Here is a 23,403-nt window from a genome sequence, read left to right on the forward strand (position 1 = left end):
GCACACGCCAGCCAGCTGGTTTTCAGGTTTCTTGCATGCACGTGCTTGCCGGTCAGCTGGTCTTCGCATGCGCCAGAGCACTGGAAACCTGAAGATCAGCTGGCTGGTGCACGCATGCCTGTTTTGGGGGCATTTTTCCAGCCGTTTTTCAGCGCCTGCGAAGACCAGTTGGACAACACATATGTAACCAGAAGAGCAGCTGGTGATGGCATGTGTGCCCACAGAGAGGAATCTGCGTGTCACCTCTAACACTTGCGCCGTAAGTTCCCCATCATGGCTATAGGTAGTTCTCGACTTACGATCACAACGGAGGGCAAAATTTCCATTTTGTCCCTTTGGGCGATCTTCCTTGCCATCATTGTTACGTGAGTCATTCAGGTATTCATCAAACCTGGCTCCCCCCACTGACTTTGCTTGAACACAAAGTGAATGAATAGTGCAAAGTACCGTATTTTTCAGAGTATAAGACCGCACTGGAGTATAAGACGCACCAAGATTTTGAAGAGGCAAATGAAAAAAAAAACTTTTTCATTCTGCAGACCTCCCCAAAATGGCCTGTTTTTCACGAAAATGGGCCTTTTTTTGTTAAGAAAAACAGCTGTGCATGTTTTTCAGGTTTGTAGAGTGCTCCTCGGGGCTAGGGGGGGTCAAAAATGAGCAAACCCCCCCCTTTTTCGTGAAAACAGATGTTTTTTTGTCAAAAAAAGAGCATGCATAGCCTTTAGGAGGCTTATAGAGTGCTCCTGGGGACAGAGGGGGCAAAAACGAGCAAAAAACGGCCTGTTTTTCACTCATTTAACCTTCCCCAGCCCCCAGGAGCACTCTGGAAGCCTTCTAAAGGCTATGCATGGCCATGTTTTGCAAAGGGGACAGGGTTTCATGAGGCTAAAAATGCTGCATTCAGTGTATAAGATGCACCCAGATTTGCATCCTGTTTTTTGAGGGGGAAAGGTGCGTCTTATACTCCGAAAAATACGGTAATTGCCCTGAAGAGCTGGTTTTGTCAGAAAGAATAACTGAAGATGCCAGACCAATATAAAAGTGATGTCATGAGCCCAACGCATACAAAAGCCCTGGTTGAGAAACAAAACCGATCCATCCATCTGGCAGACAAACTCCATTTATTGTGAATTACAAATTCAGCATTACTGGTTTATGGTAGCTATTCAGATGTAAGGATTCCAAAGTGTATTTAAACAAACAAACAGCCAAACCACAAACAGATCCAAGACTTTGTCTTCCATGATTCTGATCCCACCTGTAAGCTCCAGTGAAATTCATTATGTAAACTTGATCATTCACAAAAGCAATGGAGCTTGGATACCGCTACTCCATCTTAACCCCTTAAAAGAAACAACTAAAAAGGACAAACAGATGCAATAAAAATGTAAACCTGTATACAGAAATTAACCATTCTCAAGCGATGGTTCACATTTGGAGTGGGCTATAAATTTTAAATCAAGCTCACTTCACCTCACCCCTACGTATGGTGTTTTAAAAAAAAAAACCCCAATCATCATGTGGTTTGTAAATTCAAACTTAGCAGTTTAACTATATACAGTTCAAATAATACAGATGTTAAAATAAAGACTCGGGGTGGAGTGACTGAGACCCACGGTACATTATCCTCTCTGGAGAGGCTTCCGGGTTCAAATGAAGCCTTCTTCCACATTGCCTGGAATTCAGCAAGCGCTTTGTTCTCTAGGACAAAGGATGTCTATCTTTGGACTCCTTGAGGAAGGATCGAGAAGGTTGAAGAGCATCAAGTAAGCCCTTCCCAACTTGACCATTTCCAGATCAGGGGTGAAATTCAGCAGATTCTGACAGATTCCGGAGAACCGGTAGCGGAAATTTTGAGTAGTTCGGAGAACTGTCAAATACCACATCTGGCTGGCCCCAGAGTAGGGTGGGAATGGAGATTTCGCAATATCCTTCCCCTGCCACGCCCACAGAACGGGTAGTAAAAATTTTTGAATTTCACCACTGTTCCAGATGTGTTGAGATTACAACTCCTTTGACTCCCAATGCACCTGGAAGGTACCAGCTGGGCTAAAGGAAGTGCTCCTTGGCTCTCCTTGATTAGTGTTCCTAGGACCGAGGGCTACTACTATCTTTGTGCACTGACTTGTATGGCAATAGGAAGGACGGTGTCCTTTTGGTTTTCTAAAGCGAGAACATGAGACGTGTATACAGACCTGATAAAAAAGCAAAAATCAGTGTGCAATAAGGTGGAAAGAAGGATTACCAACAGCGTGCGTGCATGTATTTCTTGTGTGGTAATTATGGTAGTTCTATATAAATTAGCTATATCGTTTTATACATGTGACCTATGACCTAAAACTTTTTTTTCCTTCCCTCTTTAAAACTATAATTTTAATCGCTCATCTTATTATTATTATTATTATTATTTTTAAAAAAATCTAATACTTCTCTTGCCCTGTCCCTAATGGCAATTATGGAATATTAATATAAAAGGTGTGTATTTTTTTTTTAAAAAAAGTTGTGATATTGGCTACTTATGTAAGTTTATAGCTAAATGAAGTAAATAAGTATTAAAAGCCTTCTATTATTAGTAGTGCCTTATACATGATATTTTAAAAAAGCGAAATGTTCTAAAACTGTTAAAAAATACAAACAAAAAGAGAGAGAGAAACGTTATCAGTACCACAGCCGATTGCAATTGTCCAAATTCAGGGTATTAACTATAACTTACCAAAGGGAGGCTACTTTTAAAACTATGAAAATTGTACTGATGATGCTAATTTGTCATAGACTTCTTACGGAAGGAAATCGCCAACTTAGCATGTTTCTTCCATGCCTTACTCTAAAGTGCTGAAAAGGGGGGGGGGGGTGTAAATGGGGCTCATCCCACTTAGCTACAGGAAGGATACTTGGGTGCGATCCACAGAACCTAATTCCTTGCATCTCTCCTGCTTTCCTTTTATGGAAAGCAAGATTCCTTTGCTCTACACATGACCTTAAGATGGAGAAGGTGACCTCCCCTTACAGGTATGATCTAAGCAAAAAGGTAAGTGGTGGATTAGGCACTCCAGCAACAACACACATGGCAATCTGTGACATGATGTTGGAGAGCAAAGGGGGAGAAGGCCATGGTGCCATCAAAGGTGGTGGGTCACCAAAGATGGTGAACCTATCATATAAGTGTTCTGTAGACCACAATAGGCTACAGGGAATTATACCAAACCTTCTTACACTCAAGTCAACAGTAGGTCAATAGTAGCAAAGAGGTTGACTCTGCCTTGACTCTTGAGGACCCACTATTCAGGTGCTCTGCTTGTGAATCAGAGGTGGGTTCCAGCTGGTACGGCCCGGTACGGGTGTACCGGTAGTAGCCGGGAGAAGCGGCCACCATACCGATACAGTGGCTCATTTGGTCCACCCGCCCGCCCGCGTTCCATGCCTGTTTTTAAAGCAACCGGCCAACTGCGCCTGCGCACACAGCGTGCGGCGCCTGCGCAACCTTCGACAAGCAGCTTGGTGTCGCAGGGGCAGTGGAGTGCACATATATGCGCAGCACGCATGCACGACCAGGATGCCCGGCCCCATGTGCAGCATACCGGTAGTGACGGGGAGAGGAACCCACCACTGTTGTGAATGATCCGGCCTCTGTTCCTCCTATCCTAGGCCTGGGTTGGCCTCATCTATTTGGGATAGGACCCACAAATGGAAGATGTGCACAGTAGATGTCCCCTTCTTCTCCTGCCTGGACATATAGTTTGTTGAGACTCTGTCAGTAGAAGTCTCTCTCTCTTTCACAGCATGGTTTTCTTTTTTTTTTGAGGAATAAGGCTCTTGTTCAAAGGCACTACTATTAAGACAAATGTTTTAAGACTGAATATTAAATACAGTGCTAATATACATGGTTTCCTTAAAAACTGGGATAACGTAGCCAACCCCTCCCGCCCCCTCCCAAGTAAACCAACAAAAACAAACATAAATATATATAAAAAGGAAAGGACAAATTTTAGCACTTCTGTTTTTGAAAACCGAGTTGGTCCAGCGTAATTGGTGGCTTCCTTAAGGCTCCTTTTCAAATTGTCTCAAACCTGCTGAAAGAAAGAAGAAAAGTGGTGGGATTGCCTCGAATCACCAGAAATGTCAACATTTGGGGCTTAGCTGGAAAATCCCCACTTGCCGAAGCACTTGCTGATTTAGGTTGCAATGCTAAGATCAAATTTTAAGGATTTATACCAGCTGCCTTTCTTGCTCGTTCCCCGCAATCTAGAAGCGATTTCCCATAGATTTAATCTTAACCACTTTTAAAATAGTATCCACTGATATTATTTTCAAAAGACAAATTGGTGAAACTCCTAGGTTTTTTTTTAATGGGTCCATACTTTTTACTGCTCCCAGCTCAAATTTTACCTCCTTGTTCATGTGGGAAAGCAGAGTGGTGTGGAGGCTGTGAGTTCAATCCTAGGTAGAGGCAGATACCATATTTTTCGGAGTGTAAGACGTACCTTTTTCGTTCAAAAAAGAGGGTGAAAATCTGGGTGTGTCTTATACACTGAATACAGCATTTTTGGCCTCCTGAAACCCTTTGCAAAAATGGCCGTGCATTGCCTTTAGGAAAGAACCGTTTTTTGCTCATTTTTGCACCTTCTCAGCTCCCAGGAACACTCTATAAGCCTCCTAAAGGCTATGTGTGCCCTTTTTTTGTTTAAAAACGGGAGGTCTGCAGAGTACAAAAATGTTTTTTTTTTTTAAATTTGCCTCTTCAAAATCTTGCATCTTATACTCCGGTGCGTCTTATACTCCGAAAAATATGGGTATTTCTCTCTCTGAGCACAATGAGAATATATCTGCTGAACAAAACTCTGCATGGCGACAGGAAGAGCATCCAGCCAGTAAACACTCTTCTAGCTCCATCCAGTTGCTCAGACTCCACCCCGCAAGGGATTATGGGGTTGATAAAAGATGATGATGGTTCATGTGGGAATGCAATATTTTAGTACATCGAGCTGCACAATTGGGTTTGAATCAGCTTATTCTTGGATAAGTACGTCTCAGTACTGGCAAAATGCCTGAAAAGAAATGGATCCTTCAGAGAACCATTAAAAAGATTTCAATTCATGAATTCCTACTCAAGTTGGAGATGCTTAATTGGACAAGAAGGAACAGGAAGGAAATAAGAATAATTGTACACAGCAGGCAGGAATGTGAACAGAAAAACTATGATATATCTTACATTAAGCCATAAAGAGCTTGGCTAGATGCTTGTTTATAAATGGACCTAGATATTGCTGTACGCAAACCATGGTTATGACTTTGGGTTTTGTTGAGCAAACTATCTAATGAAAGTTTATTCATCGGCCAAGCCGATCATAGTTTCATGTGATGGTGAGCCAATTCACAGGCAAATTTCCCCAATGTTGGAGGGCAAAAAAGAAAAGATAGTAACATGCATGCTTTGGAAAACATAAAAGAGGAACTGAGATGAAGATACAGCGACAATTGAGTGCTGTTGTCAAGAGGACCTTAGGAAGAACAATACCAGTGGTGGTATTCAGCCAGTTCGGACTGGTTTGGGCGAACCAGTAGTGGCGACCTGCGGGTGGGGGGTGGCCCACCAGCCCACCCGCCCCAGCTCTATCTCGTCCTATTTAGCCACATTTTCTAAGCCACATGGATGTGTGCAAGCTGCATACGAGAGCAAAGCGCATGTGTGGAAGGCCATGTGCATACATCCAAGCCACGCACACTCACACTTTCAGTGTGCGGCGAACCGGAGGGTAAAATTATGTGAAACCCACCTCTGAACAATTTTCAATGCAGCAGTGGGTTTCACTTATTTTTACCACTGTTTCTACCACACATGCACACTCGCTTTGCACACATGGGCACCTTCCGCACATGCGCCTGGCCTTTCACGCATGTGCTTTGCTCGCATACGTATTCTGAGCATGTGCCTGGCTTTAAAAAATGGCTATATAGGACGACATAGCACCCACCGCAGGGGTGGGATTCAAATCATTTAACAACCGGTTCTTTGCCCTAATGATTTCTTCCAACAACCAGTTCACCAAACTGCTCAGAAAGTTAACAACCGGTTGTCCCGAAGTGGTGCGAACTGGCTGAATCCCACCACTGACCCACCTGCAATCTCCGCTACCGGTTCGCTTGAACTGGTCCGAACCGGCTGAATATCCCTTCTGATTCAACAGGTAGCTCAGATCCTCAGAGGCTTTGAAACTAGCCAGGAAAATGAATGTTCTGTGGTTTGCCTCTCATAGATTCAAAAAAACAAATAAACCCCATTTGCCATCAGGGACAAGCCACTGTGGTGGAGGGACTCTCTGACAATCCAATTAATATTATTCCAAAATTTAGGGTTGGACCCCTTGCCTGATCCCAAACACTGAAACGTTCAGTTTTGCTTACCATTAGTCTCCAACTTCCTTCCTGCTGCTGTGACCTGATTAAAAAAAGAGAGAAAGAGAGAGAGAGAGAGAGAGAGAGAGAGAGAGAGAGAGAGAGAGAGAGAGAGAGAGAGAGAGAGAGAGAGAGAGAGAGAGAGAGAGAGAGAGAGAGAGAGAGAGAGAGAGAGAGAGAGAGAGAAGTTTAAAAAAAAGGTTACAAAAACATAAACTGTTCCAAAGGTGCTTCCCTTCCCCCCCCTCCAAGAGGCAACTGGACTTTCTGTTTTTTCTTTGAAGACTTTTCTCTTCTCATCCAAGAAACTTCTTTGGCTCAGAATGGATGGTGGGGAGAAGGGTTTATATTTCTTGCTGGACATTTGCATTCTTTTAGCAAGTTGTTTGAAAAGGTTTACTTAGAATCAATCCATGTGAATAATATTTAAAAAGTAAGATAACCACTGTCCAAAACCATTAGAAAGATCAAAATCGCCGCTAAGTTCTTCTATTCTTTAATTTAAATTAGTTTTAAAAAAATTTAGGCAGTCCGTTTTTCTTTAAACAATAAAAGTTTCTTACCAGTTAAAAAACTTTTCTTTCAAATTGCCCTGACTTTGTCAGCCTTAAAAGACTGGAATTTTTACTGCCAGCCAAAGACTTTAAACCTGCTTTTCTCGGAGATTGTGCGATATCCCCGAGATCAGCAAGATGTAATCTTCCTGTTCACCATCTCTTCGGGATGATTTAGGTCCATTAGAACCCCCCAGCAATAAAAGTATCAAGTGCAATCTCAGAGCTTTGAGATCGCACGTCATCTCGTCATGGCATCCAGGCTCCGCCCCCACTTTTAGCAAGTTGTTAAGGTCACCTGGAGGTTTATCTCTGTCCTCAGGGTCACCTGAGTGGTGTAAATGGGTGTGGAGCCTTCTTAGAACTGCTGAAAGGACTGTGTGGTAGAGTGGAGATAGATGATGCCATATCCCTCCCCTTCTGTTGAGAGAGGGCTGTTCAGGTTTTGACATAGATGGCCTCTTTAGCCCCTCCCTCAAGAGACCATCTCAAGAGGCCATCTAGAGCATGTCAAAACTGTCAAAAAAATTGGCAACCCATCACTGGTACAGTACAAATAAATAAATAGTTTGGGCTCTAGTCTACATCATTCCTCTAGATTTGGCAATTATGTCACTGAAGTTCAGCAGTGCAATTGAAGGGGACTTCAGAGATTACACCCCCCTTCCCCAAAATGAAATAGAATAACAGATGGGATGGTCACCTTTGATGAAGAAGGGGTCTTCTCAACCGACTGCTTTTCCCAAAGGTTGCGTTTGCCAGATACATCTCCAGGTCGTAAGTCCTATTTCCCCCCAAAAAACCAAAGCAAGAATTTGAAACCAAAAACAGTCTAAAAATATATAATTAAAATTTGTGTTATTTCATGCTAAACTAACTTTAACCAATTTAAATCATTTCTGATCTTAAGCATAGGCTAACTGGAATTTCTTGGTCCCGTATTTATTTATAGTCAATCCATTTTTTCCAGTCTCGTTTATTTCTCTCATTTGAGTGATCTTTAAGATATGCCGATATTTTAGCCATCTCGGCTAAGTTTGTGACTTTCAATGTCCATTCTTGGATTGTAGTCAAGTCTTCCTTCTTCCAGAATTGCGCCACCAACAGTCTTGCTGTCATTATTAGGTGCAGAATCAAGTTAGTCTCTACCACTGTAAAATCAGTACATATACCTAGTAAAAATAACTGAGGAGTAAACAAAATTCGTGTTATTTCAATAAACCTTCCCCAAAGATTAATTCATAAGCAGTAGTATGAGACTTTTAAATACCATGTTTTCCCGAAAATAAGACAGGGTCTTATTTTCTTTTGACCCCTGAAATAAGCGCTTGGCCTTATTTTTGGGGAGTCTTATTATTTTTGAGGTGCAGGAGACGGCGAGCATGGTCACCCCATGGCTGCTGCTGTGTTGCAATATTTTTGGGGTGGCATTATTTTAGCCCATGCGCTCAAAAGCCTGATTGAGTTTATTATCCAGGGAGGTCTTATTTTCGTGGAAACAGGGTAATTTCTTTCTTTCAAAAATAGGTCCACAGCTAACTGGACATACATAAATGTGCTGGAACTGGAAGCTCATGGTTCTGCAGAGGACTTTCAAAACTGATTTACCTGACTGAAAAGCAAACAGCCAATCCAAAAGAAGAACAGAACAACGGAGATATGTATATATATGCATATATAGAATTCCAGCCAAGAAGATGGTGGTGAAAGAGGGAAGAGAAGAAAGCAGTTGACTGAGAAAGAAGGAAGGGAGAGAAAGGACAGATTAGTACCAACTCACTTCTGTGAACAATTCTACTATAGTCCACTCACAATTCTATAAGTCCAGCTAATAATTCTACTATAGTCCAGGCTCCTTATATGAAACATATTTATCTCTGAGCTGATGGAACATCTGGTTGCTAGCTCTAAGATAGAGAAGATGTAGAAACAGGACATTGAAAGCATACCACAACTATCTAAACCGCTACTTTGGTGCCATCAGTAATCAGCTGACCATTTTCAGGCATTTCTTTCAAATTCTGTCTACCTCAGTTGCAATTTCCATTTGGTTGCAAATTATAGAAACGATGGTCTAAGCCAGGGATGTAAAACTTGATTTCATTAAGGCAAGCATCAGGGTTGTGTTTGACTTAAGGGGTAGGCGTGGCCAGGGTGGGGGTGGCCAGCTGGGCATCATTCGTGTCGGGGGCACCTGTGGTGGCCAAGTGCTAAGATAGGACTTCCCTCGGACTCTCCCTTCCTCCATTATAATCTCTCTTCTTCCTTCCTTCCTCCTTTTTCTTCTTTTTCCTTCCTTTCCTTCTTTTTCCTTCCCTCCTCATTCTCCTTTCTTCTCCCTTCCCCTCTTTCCTTATTTTTCTTTCCTTGCTCTCTTCCCATCTTTTCTTCTTTTTCTTTATCTTTCCTCTTTCCTTTTCTCCTATCCTGTCCCATCTTACATGCTCAAATGCAAACGGGGAAACATTTCTTTTGTTTTTGTTTTTTAGTTGTTATGCTAGCCCACGAGGGCCTCCTGCAGCACTCTGCCCAGGAAAAATGCGGCTCATTTTCACTGGCAGAGTGCTACAGGAGGCCGTCGAAGCCAAAAACGGGGGCCTCCCAAGCTCTCTTTTCCCTGGCAGAGGCACTGTGGGCTGGTCCTTTGCTGTTTTCAGGCTGGCCCCGCAGGCCAGATCTACCATGAGTTTGAAACCCCTGATGTTCACCTCTGGAGAACATCAGGTTGAGTATGGATGTCCTTGGTAACTCAAAACAGGGACAACCTTCTAGTTTTTATCCTTTACAAATGGTAGAGTTCATTAATTGGTTCAAATATACACCAAATCCTGCATTATCCATGGTGTGCTGGCTTCTCATCTGTTCTGGTCTAGCACAGCGCTAGACTAAAACCCTGAACTCCTCTCCAGTGGTGAAATCGAACTTTTTTTCCTGTCGGTCCTGTGGGCATGGCTTGGTGGGGGTCATGTGACTGGGTGGGCATGCTATGTAGTCATGTGACTGGGGGTGTCAAAAGACAGAAGCTCATTTTAACAATGTCCTGCTGGAGCAGGGGGCTGGACTAGATGACCTCCAGGTCCCTTCCAGCCCTGGATTGCTGTGCTCTTTCAAGGTATCCTCTGAAGCTGCATCTATAGCCAGATTTGTGGTCCTTCCTCCCTCTCTTTTTTCCCTTCCTCCTTCCTTCCTTCCTTCCTTCCTTCCTTCCTTCCTTCCTTCCTTCCTTCCTTCCTTCCTTCCTTTCTATCTTTCTCTCTCTCTCTCTCTCCCCTCTCTCTCTTTCTTCTTTCTTTCCTTCTTTCTTTCTTTCTTTCTTTCTTTCTTTTCCTTTCATAGCACTCCCCCCCCTCCGTTTTTTGCCTAGCTGGCCTCAGGGAATTCTCCTGGGAGCAAAAATGGACCCCAAATACTAAAAAAAAAGTAAAAAAAATATTCCTACCATCGAGCAGCATAGCTGATCGTTGGAACTTTTTAAAATTTTGTTAAGCATTTTTTTACTACCGGTTCGGGTGAACCAGCCCAAACCAGTAGCATTTCACCCCTGTTCCTCTCCCAACTGCCTGGGCAATCAACCAGTGATGATGGCAAGGACAAACAGCTACTGAAATGAGGGTCAGCCTCTGTGGATGGGCATCTCAAAATTCAAAGCCAGTAATGCCTACCAAAACAGCACTGAAGTTCTTCCTTCCTTCCTTCCTGTTAAAATGATTAAACATCTATCTTTATTGCAGGGCAGATGACAACACTACTGAAAACAGAGGAGCAAATACTCACCGATGGTTTGGAAGCAGCCAATTTGTTGCTTTCTGGGGTCTTAGTTAACCATTCATTGATGCGACTGGAGACTCCAACCTTCAACCCAGCTGTTTCCTGCAGAACATTTGTTTGTAAACAGAATTGGAAACTTCATAGTTAGAATTAACAGGGATGCACTATAGCAGAGGTGTCCAACTCAAGGCCTAGGGGCCGGATCCGGTCCATGTGGTACTTTGATCCGGCCCGCGAAGCCACCCTGCAAACAGTGAAGGATCAGCCAGTGGTGCTTCTGCCATCAAAAACGGGCTCCCGAGCTCCGTTTTAGCAATAGCAATAGCAGTTAGACTTATATACCGCTTCATAGGGCTTTCAGCCCTCTCTAAGCGGTTTACAGAGTCAGCATATTGCCCCCACAGTCTGGGTCCTCATTTCACCCCCCTCGGAAGGATGGAAGTCAACCTTGAGCCAGTGAGATTAGAACCGCTGAACTGCAGATAACAGTCAGCTGAAGTGGCCTGCAGTACTGCACCCTAACCACTGCGCCACCTCAGCTCAGTATAGCTGAAGCCTGAAGCAAAGCACCTTAATCTTAGGAGATGTCAAGTGACTGTCTTAAATCTCACAACGTTTCAGCATTTCCGTGAGAAGCCCTGTGATACTAGAAATTAGATTGTCCAGAGCTTGTATTAAAATAACAAGAACAATCAACATTCAGCAGGGTTGCATCCTATCGTTCAAAAGCTTACCAGAGGTCTTTGTGCCAAAGTTGGACAAAGCTTTGTTTCACAAACTTAGAGCAATTTCTCTATGAAATATCATTTCAGAGACAGAGTAAAAAAAAAAAGTCTTTCAGAAGGCTAAACTATGGAACTCTTCCATTCTTGTTTGAAGTTCAGAATCTGCATTCACACTATATTAATACCTCAGGTCTTCCTTATGTGATTTGCATTTCCCTTGCCTTGATTGACCTGGGAATTGCAGAGGCAGTCACAAAGGCAGAAGACTCTGAAGGATAGCAATAGCAATAGATTCATATACTGTATTTTTCGGACTATAAGACACACCGGAGTATAAGACACACCAAAAATTTTAAAAGGTAAATTAAAAAAAAAGGTTTTTGCCCTCCCCAGCCCCCAGGAGCACTTTGCAGGCCTCCCAAACCTTCTGCGTGTCCATTTTTGCGAAAAACGAGATGCGCAGGGTGGGGTTTCAGGAGACAAAAAATGCTGTATTCAGTGTATAAGACACACCCTGATTTTCATCCTCTTTTTTGGGGGGGGGGGGGGGGGGCTGGAAGGTACGTCTTATACTCCGAAAAATACAGTACCACTTTACAGTGCTTTACAGCCTCTCTAAGCAGTTTTGCAGAGCCAGCCTATTGCCCCCAACAATCTGGGTTCTCATTTTTCCCACCTTGGAAGGATGGAAGGCTGAGTCAACCTTGAACCAGTGAGAAACGAACAGTTGAACTTCTGGCAGTTGGCAGTCAGCCAAAGTAGCCTGCAGTACTGCATTCTAACACTGCGCCACCACAACATGTACCTTATTGGGTGTCCCCATTCCAGAGGGTGATGCAAACACATTGCCTTTCTCCCACATGCTCTTGATGTTACGAACTCCCTCAGCAGGAACTGGGAGGTCAGAAGCAGCTGGCTTGGGGGCCTTTGCAGTTTTGTTGCCCTGCAAGAAGTAATTGGTGAGTCAGAGTAGTGTCAAGGTCCCAAGTAATACATCCCCTTCAATGAGAACTCCGAGGCAGGCATGTTCCTCAAAGAACATTTTATTGGGACATATCAAATTGGCACAGACTTGGTAGAAAACCAGCTCTGGGTTCCTGCTGGTTTTATGCCCAATTAAAAGTAACACTTTGTCACTTCTCCCCAGAGTCTTCAGTCACATGGTCCAATCAGTTGCTAAGTGACCTCAGTCTTCACTTTTCTAACACCTGCACAAACGTCCTTGATTCCCAGGGGAATTTTTTTTTGTTTTGGCTACAACACCCCAGCTGTCTCTTCACTCCCCTCCCTGGCTCCATAGCTCCAGGCTGTGTCAGCCCTGAAGGAACACGAAAAGAAACCTCCTGTTGTAGCCCGCCAGAGGTCAGCAGAAGATTCGGACAGTGAGGAGGTTGGAGAGGAACATGGGCCAGGCCTGGAGTCTGGGAAAGGCTCTGATGAAGGCTCTGTATCAGAGGCAGAGAGCGGGACAGAGCCGTATGCCAGTTATCAGCTGCCTTCAGAGTCAGACATCAGTGAGGCAGATGAGCAGCTGCAGCCTGTTCCCAGTGTGCCCATGCACAGAGTTGCCAGACAAAGTCAGATGACTTTGTCATGTCCGACCCACCGCAACCCCATGGACAACTTTCCTCCTGGACTTCCAGTCCTCTATCATCCTCTGGAGTCCATTTAAGCTCACACCTACTGCTTCAGTGACTCCATCCAACTACCTCATTCTCTGCCATCCCCTTCTTTTGCCTTCAATCGTTCCCAGCATGAGGCTCTTCTCCAATGAGTCCTTCTTTCTCATTATATGGCCAAAGTACTTGAATTTCATCTTCAGGATCTGGCCTTCTAAAGAGAAATCAGGGTTGATCTCCTCTAGGACTGACCGGTTTGATTGCCTTCCAGTCCCAAGAGACTCGCAGGAATCTTCTCCAGCACCAGAGTTCAAAGGCCTCAATTCTTTGGTGCTCAGCCTTTCTTATGGTCCAACTTTCACAGCCATACATTGCAACTTCAAGCTTAAATAAATATCTCCATTGCTCCATCTTTTTCAAGGAATTCCAGAGTATTTAATGACATGTTTTTAAAAAAAAATCTTGGTCTATGAAAAAAATGTACGATTTGTCCTGACCACAGTAGTCAATCAGAAGAACATGGGAAATTGAGAAGATGAAAGCAGCTCACCACAATTGCGCTGGTATATTGTTCCAGCCGACTGTCTATCTTGGAGACAACTGGAGTAGTGTGAGTAGGTTTCATGCCACTGTGAAAAGAATGAAATGGTAGAGACTTGTCAGTTCATATCCTGCATGTTAAACTTTCATTGTGACTTTTTTCTTTATGTTTGAATTCTTTACCTCTTCTGGGCGGATTTGTTCAAGAACTCTGCACGTTCTTCTATCTAAAGAAAAGAGACAGAGAAGTAAGAAAATAAAAGTGAGGTCTATAAATATTACAGAACCGGGAAGAGGTTTAAATAATCCAACGGTTTGCATAGACCAGGGGTCAGCAACCTTAAACACTCAAAGAGCCACAAAGGTCCTAAATGGAAGGACCCGTCCCCCGCCCCCCCCCCAATTCAATTTTGGAGCCGACCGGAAGTCCAGTTCCCCCATCATAGAGTCTCCTCCTAGTGCGGCATCCTTTTTCCTCTACCTGTCCTAAACGAAAGCCCTGTCAATTGTGGCGCTGACCAGCGGCAGGGAGCCACAGCAGAGGGATGAAATAGCCACATGCGGATCCATGTGAGAGTTGCTGACTCCTGGCAGAGAGGCAACAAACATATCAAGCCTGTAACACACATCACAGCAACAGCACGATGAAAGGGTCAGGGCCTACACCTACACCGAGGGCCAACTTTGGATCCTAAAATGTCACAGAGTTTTTAAGAAAAACAAAATTAACAGAGCAAGAGTGTTAAGCCACAAAGTGGCCTTTAAAAAGTTACCCCAGGACAGGAAGAAAAGCAGAATCACTCCACATGCAGCCTCCGTACAGAAATGGAACCAGATGTTGTAAAAGAGCTAAAAACAGCAGCCCTGTGTCTTTGTTTTTCTTCTTTTAAGAATATTTAAGGGTCTAAAATGCATATCACTCCATTCTGACATCCCCCTCCCGCCAGTTCGACATCCTCTTTGGAGTTTTGGCATTTACCAGGTGACAAAACTGTATGTTAGGAAAAAAAGAAGAGAAAGCGATGACAGATGTTGTTGGTAGCACATGTGTCTCGAACCATCTAGGGGTGGGCTGCTGGGGGTTCGCAGGGGTTTGGGAGAACCTCTAAGATTCTGTGCAGTTCAGAGAACCCCCAAATCTCACTCCTGGCTGGCCCCACCCTTTTCTTTTCCAGGAGTCCCCCACGCGGCCCGGTTTCCATGCAGGTAAGTGCAGGGTGTGTGCGGAGGCTCAGGAAGGGTGAAAAACAGGCCTACTGGAAGTTTGGGAAGGCCAGAAACAGGCCAGAGAGCCTCCGGAGCCTGGGGAGGCCATTTTTGCCCTTCTGGAGGCTCAAGGAAAGCCTCTGGAACGCTCCCCACCCCGCCGTGGTGCAGGAGGCTGACTAGGCCACGCCCACCATGGCCACCCCTACCCAGCAACCGGGCAGAGAACACCTTGCTAAAAATTTTGAAACCAATCCCTGGAACCATTCAAATACATTCGACCAGGGCTGCCTCACAGCCACCTCGTATTATTGATTATGCAGATGGTTCTTGAAATCGCCTTTGATAAAAGTTATCAACAGAGTGAAACAAAAAACCTCAAACTACCTGAGAAAAATTGAGGAAACAATTTGGCCATCCAGTTCTAAAAATGTCACAATCCCAAGTATTTAAAAAAAAAACCCACCTAGCTTCTTGTCTAATTTTCTCACTGCACAGTTCTGTCTATAATACAAACCCAAATGTATCAACTACTCCACTTTAGTACCCTGATTAAAAAATCAATGTTGGCCCATGTGATTCTATTTAGGATGTGATGGAGGATTTGTTTAAAAGAAGACAGGAACCTATTCTAAAGTACAGAGGAAAGGAATGAAAGATTTCATACATGGAATAGATTCCTTAAGGACTTGGGAAACCTTAATTGTCACAAGCTGGAATGTTCAGATTAAAGAATTCCTGAATCTCTAGATGGATTGTCCAGAGATGAATTCCCTACCATGATATTGTGCTGCTTTTCAGAGTCACCAGATGGCAGCAGAACAAAGGTAAAGTTTATTTTTTTCCATCATCTCAACTCTGTTAAGAGTCGCTTTAAAAATTACAAATTTCCCAGACTGACAACACTTGCAAGCCACCAGTGTTGCTCTTATTTTTTACTTTAATATACAAGCACAGGCTAGGAAATGCCATAGTTAGCTGCAAAGGGATTCATGGATTACTATCTGTGGATAATCTGCATGGATTTTTATAGAGAGCAGGGGTGTCAAACTCAATTTCATTGAGGGCCGCATCAGGGTTGTGTTTGACCTCAGGGGAGGTGGAGTGGGCGTGGCCATGGTGGGTGTGGCCAGCTCGATGTCACTCGTGTCGGGGGCGCCTGTGGTGGCTTGAGCGCTCTGTCAGAATATACAGGTCAGCGTTTATGTGTAAGACTGAAGTGTACTTGTTACATCACACATTTGTTCAGAATTAGAAAGGTTCTTTAAGTAAGCACATGCTTAAGCAACTGACAAGAAGAAAGTTTGTTTCAATTAAATCCACATATTCACTTTGGCAATTCTTCTTGAAGCCCAATCTTTTACCCATGAAAATAGTAATACACCAAAATGTTTTTCAACTATTGTTGTTAGTTGCGAAGTTGTGTCCGACCCATCACGACCCCGTGGACAACATTCCTCCAGGCCTTCCTGTCCTTTACCATCCTCTGGAGTCCATTTAAGCTCACATTGACTGTTTCCGTGACTCCATCCAGCCACCTCCTTCTTTGTCATCTCTTTCTTCTTTTGCCCTCAATCTTTCCCAGCATTAGGCTCTTCTCCAGTGAGTCCTTCCTTCTCAACTGGGAAAACCATAGCCTTGATTATACGCACTTTTGTTGGCAATGTGATGTCTCTGCTTTTTAGTATGCTGTCTAGATTTGCCATAGCTTTCCCCCCGCCCCCAGGAGCAAGCTTCTTTTGATTTCTTGGCTGCAGTCCCCATCTGCGGTGATCTTGGAGCCCAGGAAAATAAAATCTGTCACTACCTCCATTTCTTCCCCATCTATTTGCCAGGAATTGAGAGGGCCGGATTTCATGATCTTAGTTTTCTTAATGTTGAGTTTCAAGCCAACTTTTGCACTCTCCTCCTTCATCCGCATCAGGAGGCTCTTTAGTTCCTCTTCACTTTCTAGTATTAGTATTAGTATTAGTAGTATTAGTAGTATTAGTAGTATTAGTAGTGTTAGTAGTGTTAGTAGTGTTAGTAGTGTTAGTAGTGTTATTAGTAGTGTTATTAGTAGTGTTATTAGTAGTGTTATTATTATTATTATTATTATTATTAGTAGTAGTAGTATTAGTATTAGTATTATTAGTATTAGTATTAGTATTATTAGTATTATTAGTATTAGTATTAGTATTATTAGTATTGTAGTATTAGTATTAGTAGTATTAGTAGTATTAGTAGTATTAGTAGTGTTGTTAGTAGTGTTAGTAGTGTTAGTAGTATTAGTAGTGGTGGTAGTGGTAGTGTTAGTAGTATTAGTAGTGGTAGTGGTAGTAGTATTAGTATTAGTATTAGTATAGTCTTTATTGTCATTGTACAAAATAAATACAATGAAATTGGTTTTATCCTCACTGGTGTAAAATTAAGTTTTCAAGTTCTCCTTTGGAAGAGTTCTCATTTATATACCAGGGACAGAGCAATTTAGCTGCACAAAATATTTATATTTATCAGGCTTGGATCTGTTTTTGCTGGCAATTTTTGGCTGGCTTTTATTCAAAGAGCAGTATAAATATGCTACCACATAGGTGTAATATTATAATTGTTGTTTCTTTTCTGTCTGGGTTAAGTGAGGCACATCTGCTAAGAGGATTCATTAGAACAAAGAGGCCAGTGACTGATCAAAACCAGGATAACACTATACACACTCTTAGGAAACGTAAGTCACTACAACAGCAAGCAACCACATGCCCACAACTGAAAATTGGTAAGAAACATACGGTAAACAGAATTACAAAATATATCTGTAAAATAAGATGGAAAGCATAACGTTAAGAAGATGCTCTTGTACTTAAATTAGGAAGCTGAACTCCTGACTCTTTTTTTTTTCTAATTCTGTTTTCGGAATGTGATGTTATTCGATTCATAAAAACAATAAGGTGAGATCCGATGAGGCAAAATGAATGGCAAAAGTCCATCAGTTTAATGGTTCTATAGAACATACTCCTTCACGCATATGAATACACATACCGAGATGAATATGTCCCATGATTCACTGATGGAAGTGAATCATGGGACATATTCCCAAACAACTTTCCTGCACCTATTGTTTAGGATTCATGCTGTAAATTAGATAATCAAAATAAGGAGGCCACCTTCTGTTTTTTGCCTCCAGAAGTTGTGAATGCTCCAACACTGGAAGTTTTTAAGAAGATGTTGGATATCCATTTGTCTGAAGTGGTGTAGGGTTTCCTACCTACGCAGGGGGTTGGACTAGAAGACCTCCAAGGTCCCTTCCAACTCTGCTATTCTATTCTATTTCTAATATTGGCACCTCCCTGGCTCCCAGGATTTGTCTTAACATACAATTGTTGTGGCTGAAGAAGCCCTAGGTTTAAGAACTTTGCACAGAAAATAGGACAGCAATGAATTCAGAAGATGCATCCGTGTTATAACGGTGCTTTTAGGTATTTGTCATAGCAGCACATACAGTGCACAGTGTTAGTTTTTGTACAGCCATGAGGATAACAATGGGAATCTCTCTCACAGATACTTGATCAAAATAATAGGGTATCAGCAGCTGGAAGGAGTATTACCTTGAGAGCAGAACCTTTTGGAGTGAAACACTTGAAGGGCTTCTTATCGTCACTCTGTGCTTCATCTGGTATCTTCTGGCGTTTCTCGGCGGCTTCTGCCCTTCTTTTCTCAATTTCTTCCTTCAGCCGCCTCTTCTCCTCCTGCCAAAAAAAACCCCAGGAAGGAACCATTTAGTTGCCTGTATCAGCAACTTCGGCTAATCCTTAAGATTCAAATGTGGCAATAAGGAACAAGTCCAGCTGCAATAACTGATGTGGGTATGAGCAAGATTGAGCAAATAAGGAAAGTGTATGCTTGTGGAATCCTACAGATGTCCTATAAGGCAGATCTTGCATTAGATCATCACAAGACTCAGTTTTGTCACTGGGGTGAAATTTTCAGATTCTGTAGACACCCTACCAGCCACACGTTATGCAACCGTGTCCATGAAACCTGCATCATTTAAACCTACTTGTCAGACAGTGTAGACATCTTACATCCAATGCCTGACCACAGTCAGTGTCGATTTCTAGGCAGACGTGTGAATATCTGTGAATAAAACCTTTGCCAGACCAATTCTCAAATACAGCTCATGTGCCTGGAATCCACACTGTATAATCAGACATTACTACAATTGAGCGGGTCCAGAGGTATTTCACGAGAACGGTACTCCACTTCTCTGCTCACAATAGAATCCCTTACGCCACCAGGCTCGAAATTTTGGGCGTGGGCAACCTGGAACTAGGCCACCTACGTCTGACCTAAGCATAGTACACAAAATTGTCTGCTACAACGTCCTACCTGTCAACGACTACTTCAGCTTCAACCGCAATAATACATGAGCAAACAATCGATACAAACTCAGAATAAACCGTTCCAAACTCGATTGCAGAAAATACGACTTCAGCAACAGAGTGGTCAACGCCTGGAATGCTCTACCTGACTCCTTTGTAACATCCTCAAACCCCCACAGCTTCAACCTTAAATTGTCTACCGTGGACCTCACCCCATTCCTAAGAGGTCCGTAAAGGGGGGGGGGGGTACATAAATGCACCAGCATGCCAGTGGTGGGTTTCAAAAAATTTTGGAACCTCTTCTGTAGGTGTGGCCTGCTTTCCGGGTCCACTGGTGGAACCTCTTCTAACCGGTTCAGTAGATTTGATGAACCGGTTCTACCGAATAGGTGCAAACGGGTAGGAACCCACCTCTGCAGCATGCCTACCGTCCCTGTCCTACCGTCCCCATTTATTTGTACTCATTTCCTTTGTTCATGTCCATGTTCATACTTATACCTGCTATCTTGTACATGTTTGACAAACTAAATTAAAAAATATATATAACGGTTGTTCTTAAATAATATTGAAAATGTGTTCAGTTTTTATTTTTATTTTTCCAGATATAGTCCATAGATGGCTGTTCTGTTAAATTATCAAAACACCTGAATGGTTCCAGGTAGCCATGACTGCTGGAGTTCATGCAAAAAGATGGAACAAGAGACCAATTAAATGCCCATTTTGCTAAGCCATATTATGTTTCAAATACGGTATGTTAAATTGATCAATGACCTGGTTTATTCATTCATGAGTCTAAACTCAAAACTACAGTGTTGGAATTCGCAGACTCTGGGAATAAAAATGGGCATTCCTAAAATATTGCAGAACAAAGAAGACGCTCATTTGTGCATCAGCCTCCACCCCATCCAACGAAGGCACTGTAAGAAAAAAAATAAAAGGTAATAGGGAGGCTCCACCTTAATGTAATCACTGATAAATGAGGACCAAGTAGGCACATCCAGTTCCCAAGCTCATAAATCTGCTTTTGTGGTTCTCAGTTTAGGGTAGGAGTAAAAGGTTGGACACATGGTTGACAGCCCACGATGGAAGTGTCCATGCAGTATATTAATCCAAACAAATCACACAGAATCGCTTCTTGGGACTTAGTGCATTCACTCTGCTAAGCTAAAATTGAATAAATCACTGCCAAGTGGAAGCACACCTCATGCTAAGCCAAAAAGAGAATAGCAGATTCACATATCATCCTAAGCCAAAACTAAATTACTCTATCACTTTTGGCTCAACCCAGTGGCTGCAACATGTTTATCCGTCACTGAATTAACCTGTTTTCTTTCTTCAAATGCTATAGCAAACCACAGACTAACTAGAAGGCTAGAAGAGGGCTGTTATGTACAAACCCCTCATATCCTGGACATAAATTGATTCAACTTGTACTCTCAAAACGACGCTACAGGGCTCTGCACACCAGAACAACTAGACACAAGGACAGTTTTTCCCCGAATGCCCTCGCTCTGCTAAACAACTAATTCCCACAACACTGTCAAATTATTTACTAAAACTGTATTACTATTATTCTTCTCATCCTTCCTAGTACCTATCTATTCCCACTTATGACTATAACCATGTTGCGTGTATCTTTACAATTTATATTGTTTTATTTGTTTTCTAGTATGATTTAATTGCTTATTATTATCCTATGACTATCACTAAGTGTTGTATCTTATGATTCTTGATGAATGTATGTATTCTATTTTATTTTTCTTTATGTACACTGAGAGTATCCGCACCAAAAACAAATTCCTTGTGTGTCCAATCACACTTGGCCAATAAAGAATTCTATTCTATTCTATTCTATTCTATTCTATTCTATTCTATTCTATTCCATTCCATTCCATTCTCTGTTCTGTTCTGTTCTATTCTATTCTATTTCTATTCTATTCTCACAAAAATGCTAAGGCACACACATTCAGACTCTAAAATCAACACTAGCCAAGCTTAGCAGGTTGCATGCATTTATTTTATTTATTATTTTTATAACTCAAGGCAGGAAATGTACCTAATACAGGTAGTCCTCGACTTACAACAGTTCATTTAGTGACCATCCAAAGGGCAATGAAAAAAGTGCCTTATGACCGTTTTTCACACTTACAACCTTTGCAGCATCCCCATGATCATGTGATAACATTTCAGACGTTTGGCAACTGGTTCATACTTATGACCATTGCCACCTTTTGTCACCTTCTGACAAGCAAAGTCAATGAGAAAGCCAGATTCACTTAACAACCAGGTTACGAACTGATCAACTGCGATGATTCTCTTAACAACTGTGTCAAGAAAGGTCGTAAAATGGGGCAAAACTCACTTAATAAATTTCTCACTTAACAACAAAAAAGTTTGGACTCAATTGTGGTCATCATTTGAAGGTACATCACCTGTACCCTTCCTCGTTTTCTCCACCATACCAACTCTGTGAGATGGGTTGAAATAAAGGGACTGGCCCAAGATCATCCAGTCAGTTTCATACATAAGGCGAGACTAGAATTTACAGTCTCTTGATGATTGGCCCAAAGTCACCCATTTGGCTTCCATGCCTAAAACAGGACTAGAATTTACAGTCATCTGGTGATTGGCCCTAAGGTTACCCATCTGGGTTTCATGTCTAAGACAGGACTAAAACTCGCCGTCTCCTGGTTTCTAGCCTGGTGCTTAAACTGCTAGGCCAAACTGGTTCTCTGTATCTGTTAGGTGTCAACTCGCAAAGCATTCCTGACCTGCTCTACAGTTGCCATAAGCAGGGGAATAGGGAACCAAGCCTCGCAGTTGCAGCGAGGGCATCACATTTCAGTCAAAACAAAAGCACATTCCAGCCATCTCTATGTGAAGGCCATCTCCATGGATACCCACAGTGGCTGGAGGGAAGGACTCTACAACCCGCAAAATTGCTTCGTTGGGGAATATGACTGATGACACACCTTGGAGGGGAGGGGAAAACAGGGCCAGAGCCGGGGTGTGAATTAAATGAGGTCAGAGGTGGCTTCATTTGGAACATGCGGACATGAAGGTTATAATAAATAACTGGATTTCTTTTGAAGCTTGGCTGGAGGCTCATGATTTAATTAGGGAATCGGTCAAACCCTGACATTAGGTTTTTAACTTATCTGATTAAGTACCCTGTGCAAAACCAGTCAAAGTATGAAACCCAGGGACACACCTACTCTAAAATAGCATCCTTGCTCCCTTTCTGAATGCACCAGTGTTGGTTACCTCTTCCCGAACTTTCCTCTCCGCCTCGTCTTTCTTCCTTCTCTGTTCTTCGTCTTCCAGAATCTTCCTCCGTTCTTCACGCTTCTTCTTCAGCTCCTCCAGTTCCACCGCCGTCTCCTGTTGCTTCTGCTTCAGCTTCTCAAATTCTTCGCTCTCGTTTTCACCCCGCCGACGGCGCAACTCCTCCACCCTCTTGCCAGCTTCCACCTGCGGTTTGGCATCTTCGGATCCTGGTGTGGTTTTGAACCCCGGTCGGCTGAGAAAGAAAGAGAAATGTTTTAGGAAGGAGCAGGCCATATCTCCAACTACAATTGAGATTTTTTAAAAATGTAAAGGAATATGGAATATACACAGAATTACAACAAATAGATAAAATGTTAATTGGCCCAGAAAATAAATTCATAACGAAAATTTACAAATATTTATTAGAAGCAACATTAGAAGGTTAAAGGTTGCATGATAGCATGGGCCAAAAACTTTGGTTACAACATAGATCTAGTGGATTGGGAAAGAATTTGGAACACAAATTATAAACTAACACGATCAGCAGCACTTAAAGAAAATATGTACAAAATGTTTTATCGTTGGCATTTACCACCAACCAGATTGGCTAAAATATACCCAAACATGAAGCCGACCTGCTGGAAGTGTAAAAAAGTACAAGGGACTTTTTATCACACATGGTGGACCTACCCGGAAACACAAAAATATTGGACAAAAATTTGGAAATGGGTGCAAGAAATTATAGGAGAACAGATAAAATACAAACCTGAAATCTTTCTGCTGGGAATAATCAAAGGGAAATATACAAAGAAAATTAAGTACATATTAACACATCTGCTAACCACAGCTAGAATAGCATTTGCCCAATGCTGGAAACAAAATAATACCCCCTCAGACAAATTAGTGATAAAAAAACTTTGGATTGTGCAGAGATGGACAAATTAACACTGAAATTAAAAGATAAAGAAGAGTCGGAATA

General features: G+C 42.5%; 1 protein-coding gene across 9 annotated transcripts in view; it reads right to left on the reverse strand.

Annotated features, from left to right (window-relative positions):
• Positions 1–1,102: 1,102 nt before the first annotated feature.
• Positions 1,103–23,403, reverse strand: part of CALD1 (caldesmon 1) — a 220,412-nt gene continuing 198,111 nt past the window's right edge. For 4 of the 9 annotated variants that reach the window (XM_087722848.1, XM_087722851.1, XM_087722847.1 and 1 more), the window contains 10 exons: positions 22,422–22,677; positions 18,384–18,524; positions 13,783–13,826; positions 13,610–13,688; positions 12,246–12,383; positions 10,722–10,817; positions 8,556–8,680; positions 7,651–7,731; positions 6,403–6,436; positions 1,103–4,070 (listed from right to left, as the gene is read on the reverse strand). In XM_087722848.1, coding sequence (XP_087578974.1) covers positions 4,062–4,070; positions 6,403–6,436; positions 7,651–7,731; positions 8,556–8,680; positions 10,722–10,817; positions 12,246–12,383; positions 13,610–13,688; positions 13,783–13,826; positions 18,384–18,524; positions 22,422–22,677 — 1,003 coding nt within the window. In that variant the 3' untranslated portion in view covers positions 1,103–4,061. The remainder of the gene's footprint in view (positions 4,071–6,402; positions 6,437–7,650; positions 7,732–8,555; positions 8,681–10,721; positions 10,818–12,245; positions 12,384–13,609; positions 13,689–13,782; positions 13,827–18,383; positions 18,525–22,421; positions 22,678–23,403) is intronic. The other 5 variants (XM_087722852.1, XM_087722854.1, XM_087722853.1 and 2 more) reach the window with 3 other exon arrangements.

Source organism: Thamnophis sirtalis, unplaced genomic scaffold, assembly GCF_051295495.1.
Source record: "Thamnophis sirtalis isolate CommonGarterSnake01/CBP01778 unplaced genomic scaffold, rThaSir2_p1.2 scaffold_9, whole genome shotgun sequence".
Taxonomy (NCBI): Eukaryota; Metazoa; Chordata; class Lepidosauria; order Squamata; family Natricidae; genus Thamnophis; species Thamnophis sirtalis.